Raw genomic sequence first — 5,943 nt, 5'->3', positions numbered from 1 at the left:
GATGTGCTTTGCGAGCTGTTTGAAGAGAGCGCACACGTAGCACACGTCCAGGCCGAGCCAGAGAGGTATTGGTCCAGTGCAGAATGTTTGGACTGTCGCAACCAAGGAGAAAAATGAGCATTAGAGGATATATATTTTTGGTTATATAACTCCCAAAGGTCGCGTTTTCAGTATGACACTCCTACACGTCATCAGAGCAGCCTTGAGCGAGACCTAACCGCATCACCATCAGTCCTTCATTATTTCACTATCAATACGATACTGGTGTGCTGAACCTACATCTATCGAACAGGATTCATATGCTACTAAGTATGTCACATCGACATAATGACAGGACAGCGAAATGGTTGCACAAGGAATGCGATGACTGCAGAAATAACGATACAAGGGGTTCAATCAAAGGTGATACATTCATGTTGCTTTGTGCAAACCTGGTTGCATATTATTTCAACGATTTGATTAAGTCGGTGATTACAAACTCACTAGGCTCCCAACCCAAATGTTGCAACTTTCCACTCTCAACATTATGAATAAACTGCGTCATCATCTTCTCGTACGGTTTGAACATGGCATTGAACTCTGCATGTGAAGAGGGCTTGCGCGATGAGCCTGGACGATGTGATGTGATGCCATGATTTATGTCTTTTGCCAGTTGCTTTACTGGAGATAGTATCCTTGCAGGAACATCACGCGGCTAAAACGCGTTCAGTTACAGAATGTGCTATGGCTGGTGCAAGTAATACTCACAGGTCTGGGTCCATCAGAAGAAGGCTTTCGCATGAATGGCGGATTCAGTTCATCAAGCACGTCCGTATTCACCGTCGCATGCTGTGGCAAGTTTGCGTAGGACACGGGTGCTGTGTGCGCTGGCCATAAAGGACTTGTCGGGGAAGGTCCTCCTTTGTTGCAATCGATGGCAATGACACGCCGCGCGAGTATGAATAGGTGATAGTGATCTTGCAGGTGTGGGAAGATGAGGAAGTGGTGCAGTGGGTGACACGCTCGTGGATTGTTCCGAAGTCCCTCGCAGTGGTGCGGCTTTGCTTGATGGTATGAGACCCACTTGCTTACTTGCTCGCGCTCTGCCTTGATGCACACGGACCAGATGTCGATCATTTCTTTCTTGGGGAACGGATTGTTTCGCAGCAACGGCCTCAGTATATCGAGTTGCTCCGACGTGAAATTCGTAAATACTGTTCGGCAAGATCATGGCGTAAATCAAGGGTGCACATATACGCATGTTCGGGAGAAAAAACACGCACGGATATTCGTCATATCATCATTTGCATTGATTCTTCCTTACGGTGGCACGGTAGCGTTGAAACCACGCGGTTATATGTTTGGCATCGGCCTGTCCACACCCATGCAAGCGTCGCACCTGGTCGAGCAAGTGTTGTCTTTGGTGTGAATCCGGGTACATCGAAACATGTTCGGCAAAATCTGTATAAAAGGGTCAGCGCGCCTCGAGCATTGGACCTAACATGCCACCGCGTCTCGGCAAAGGTACAACTGGGCGAACCGTGTCGATTTGTGTGAATGGATGGAGGACGACTTACCTTTTAGGAGTTTTCTAGCGTCTGGGCTCAGTCGTTGGCGTTTAGCACCTGCTGCTGATGTCTCAGCGTGTTGATAATCTCCCTCCATGTCGTTTCAGCGGAAGGGGGAAGAGACAAAAGAAATTTCATGTAATTTGAATGGAATGCGGCGACCTTTGTATAAGTAGCAGTGTGAGCCACTCTTTGTAGATCCTTAGGTAAATCCAACCCGTAGGTCCGTGTTTAAACACTAAAATGACACATTTTTCTTTAACCTTTCTTTTCAAATCTACCGTATGGATAACGATGCCGTGACGTCGGGGGCGACATCGGACAAGGCAAATCTGACCCATCCTCTTGGATGTTATGAACGATCATGATGCTTGAAGGAGTCTCGTTCCAAGACACTTCTTTATCTTCCTGATAACCAAGATTGATCGACGCAGTCAACTGACGAGAGGACTGGGCATGGCTAACAACTACATAGCTCAAGAGTCACTCTGCATGCTTTTGCACGCAGGCGAGCTAGAACACCTTCATTGTGCATGTTTTGCTTGCAGGCAAGTCATGTGCTGACCTCATGGTATGTAGGGGCATCAGAACCCTCATTTTCCAGGTCGCCTACTAGTAGGGTCACCCTTTACCTGCATTCAGATGCTTGCGGATCTACATAAGATCTCTGGTTGTTATTGCCATGAGGCTCCCAAACAAAACATTATTTTTTTGCAGTTTCAAAATACTTAAAGCGTTAAAACGATAAAGATCGAGCGCGGTTGTACATCTTCACTTGACCTGTTTTTGGTGGTTGCGATGACAGTTTATCTGCTGTTTCTTGTAATTGCCGACCTTGAACTCTCTTCCTCATCTTTTTATCAACAGCAAAGTCCCATGCAGTCTTCACAGGCCCGACTTCCGACTTTAGCTTATTCTCCACAACAACATCTTCCATCTCCATGGTCAAAGTATGCATGATATCACTTTGAGCATCTCGCGCGACCGAGGTAGCGTGCTCAACTCAGATGTGACCATGGGTGTCTCATGGATTGCGAGCAATTCCGTATCCAGCATAATCGAAACTAGAGTCAGAAGAAATATTGGTGCATACCAAAACTTAATGGATATGCCAAGAAAGGTAATGATCCACTTACACTCTCGTTCTGTTGTCTTTGCCAGCGCACCAAGTCTCTCGGCCATAGCGCGTACGATCTGCTGATCCGTGATAGGATCTCCCCGCATCAGCGAGGGAAACAGGACTGGTGCCACTCGGGACAATGCAACTGAAAGGAAAAAGAAGACCTGATGGAGGAGAAGAACATGTTGGTGTATAATCCGTTTAGGAAATACAATATGGAGGATCGTGGTGTGCGAGGTTGCTGCATCAACAAAGGGGCTCGGTGGTAACGTGGAAGGCGAGGGGGCAAGGAGGAGATAAAGCTCTGATGCAAAAAGGGAAAGAAAAAGAAGATAACGCCACTTGAAACAGGCACAAGGAAGCTGGTCAAAATGGGCAACAGAGCAAGTATCCAGAGTACTCACTGCTGCTATTGGACTGGGCTTTCCGATAACTGAGAAAAGAATCAGACCAGCACCAGTCATGACGTGGTACAATGATGAGCTCAGTAGCCCGCGTCGGAGATACTCGCGCATTGTTGTACACTCTTTCCACTTCAGGACATCAGGTCCGAATCTGAAATGTAGATATGAGGTGACCAAGCCGTACCACTCACAAGACCCCTCACCTGTCGTACGCAAACCTGATCACTGGGTCTTTCAAGGCTTCGAAAGCATCTCTTACCTCGATGAACAATGCTTCTCCTGACGGACCTACTCGATCTGGGTGATATTTCCTTGCGAACCCGCGAAACGCCGTCTTTAGGGTAGCATCACTGGAGTTCGGATATACGCCGAGTAGCTCGTAAAAGTTGTTTGTGATGCTTCCAGAAGCATCCAAGAAGTTATAGATAAGATAACAAAGGACAACTGCTGCGAAAGTAAGTCGGTAGTGTAGTGCATAAGCAGGCGTTCGCGGATCAGGCGGAGGCCGGTGAAAAATACTAGAAGATGCCTGATGAATTACACGGAGAGCTTGTTTTGTTGCAAAATCTGGGAGGTACGACCAGCCAACGATGCGTAAAAGCGCCGCGGACATGAATTGGTGATCTAGAGATGCTGTAGTTTCGTCAGTCAAAACTGCAAGGATGGACATCAATGGAAAAAAAGGAAGCTCAGGGCTGCAAGCAGCCAGAATGATCTCATGTCCTTGACTATACGCGCACCACATGTCCGCTGGAACTCGTGCCTGCAGTTTGTTCGCACATAACCACACACCCAAACATATATCTTGAGTTTGGGTACTTTATAATGTGCGTACCCGTGCAAAGACGGGTAGATTTTGCGTTTAATAGAAATCCACATCTAGAGACCACCCGTGACAGACAAAATCTCTGCTGCCAGGGCTCGGCTAGAACGCCACAATTCGTCTGCAACTTTGCAATCATCTAGGACTGCAAAAACATACAAATGACTGCGAAGTGACAGCTCTGCCTTTGCTAGCGAGCTGTGGGCCTTGCAGTCCCGCCAGCCAATGAGAGCCACACAATGTCGGTCTGGCCTTACAATGCGATGCAGCGAGTTTGGGCAAGGCAATGGGAAACAGACACTTTTTGGGCTCAAGAGCCAGGGACAAGGCGCATTACGGTCAAGGTCGACCCTTTTACTAGGACATCGTCGCAAACAAGAGAGGAATATGATCACTTGCCTATCTATGTGAAGCCGGGATGCTCGCCCGAAGCCAGGGAAACTCTTGTCGTCAATAATACGAGGTTATAAGCCTGAAAGCTGTCGTCCAGCATGAAATAAAGCTTGTGCTTGGCGGGGCACCCTGGACTGAAGGAGAGACTCTGGCGTGCGAATATTTTACCTCGTGCAAGCAACTGTTTGAACACGTCGGCAAACGTTGATCTCCTACACCATCTCCACGACGCTCAAATTTCAGGACCATCATTTGGAGAACTGCAGCACGTTGCTGGAGGATATAGGAGTGGACACGTCAAAACATGAATATTTTTCGGTTGTTCGGTTCGCGCTCGCGTTGTGTAAGTTGTCTGGAAAGCTAACGGGTCGTGGTTGTAGGGGATTTGGCCCACTTGGCCTCCATATTCATCCTTATTCAGAAGATTCAGAAGACCAGGTCATGCAGGGGTGGGTTTGCTTTGGATTTACTAATTTGTCCTTGCTCAGGCGTGTCGCTTGTATGTCTATTAGGTATTTCCTTCAAGACACAGGCTCTCTACGCCCTTGTGTTCATGACACGCTACATCGACCTGTTGTTCCGCTGGGTATCTGTTTACAATTTCGTGATGAAGGTTTTCTTCATTAGCAGCAGTTGTTACATCCTCTACCTCATGAAATACCGTTTCCGGTGCGTACTCACTAGTGTCCGCCTTTTGCACGAATATCGACCTTGGTTTTGACAGTCCAACGCACGACCCCTCCATTGACACGTTCAAGATTGAATACCTCCTTGGGCCATCCTTCTTTCTTTCGCTGATATTCAACTACGCGTTCGAGCCAAGTGAAATCCTCTGGACATTCTCCATATATCTCGAATCTGTCGCCATTTTCCCCCAGTTGTTCATGTTGCAGCGTACTGGCGAGGCGGAGACAATTACAACGCACTACCTGGCCGCTCTGGGTCTTTATCGTGCTCTGTACCTTCCCAACTGGATATATAGGTATGCACGCGTCCAATGGATTCTGATCATGACCGAACGATTTTACCCTCCAGATACTTTACGGAGGACGTGGTGGATCCCATAGCTGTCACAGCTGGACTGGTGCAAACCGGGCTTTACCTCGACTTCTTCTACGTCTACTTTACAAAGTTGGTCTTATACGTAATTCCTACGCCAAATGTTTGCTTACCAACGATATCATTCCCAGAGTCCTCCACGGCCAGAAGTTCGAACTTCCGGCATGAGTTGGCATATTTTGGTCTATCAGAGTCCGATATGTCATTAATCAGAGCCTTGCCTATTACAAACCGCTCAAGGACATTCATGCATGCTTCGGGGACCATAGAATTTTGCAGTGCATAGCAAATGAGATATTTGAGTCACTGGCTCTAGTCTGTTAATGATGATGATGACACGTATTTGGCCATGTGGCCTAAGCATATTACGTGTCTCGGCTAAATCGGCGTCAGGTTCACTGCAGGTCGCCCCATCGAGGGGTCCATCGAGCCATGGTTTCGAACCATTAATCTCAGTGATGATGATCATCGTTATAATCAGTGTGCACCACAGTGTCCTCGACGCTGGGGACAATGCCGAGCTTGCGGTTTATATGAACTATACAACTTGACAAGGAAACCTTCAAACTTACTTCAAACAGTAACCTCCGCAAGTTC

The 5,943-nt window shown here is 47.5% G+C and overlaps 1 protein-coding gene across 1 annotated transcript; it reads right to left on the bottom strand.

The window, feature by feature from the left end:
• Positions 1-1,197: 1,197 nt before the first annotated feature.
• BJ212DRAFT_742721 (uncharacterized protein) lies at positions 1,198-1,791 on the bottom strand. The gene is made up of 2 exons (XM_041343961.1): positions 1,557-1,791; positions 1,198-1,440 (listed from the first exon to the last, which is right to left on the bottom strand). The coding sequence occupies exons 1-2, from the start codon at positions 1,642-1,644 to the stop codon at positions 1,280-1,282; spliced, it is 249 nt and encodes an 82-aa protein (XP_041185018.1). The 5' UTR covers positions 1,645-1,791; the 3' UTR covers positions 1,198-1,279.
• Between the last annotated feature and the right edge of the window lie 4,152 nt (positions 1,792-5,943).

The sequence above is a fragment of the Suillus subaureus genome (assembly GCF_016647635.1).
Source record: "Suillus subaureus strain MN1 chromosome Unknown BJ212scaffold_428, whole genome shotgun sequence".
In the NCBI taxonomy this organism is placed as follows: Eukaryota; Fungi; Basidiomycota; class Agaricomycetes; order Boletales; family Suillaceae; genus Suillus; species Suillus subaureus.
This window is presented reverse-complemented; position numbering and strand designations above follow the sequence as displayed.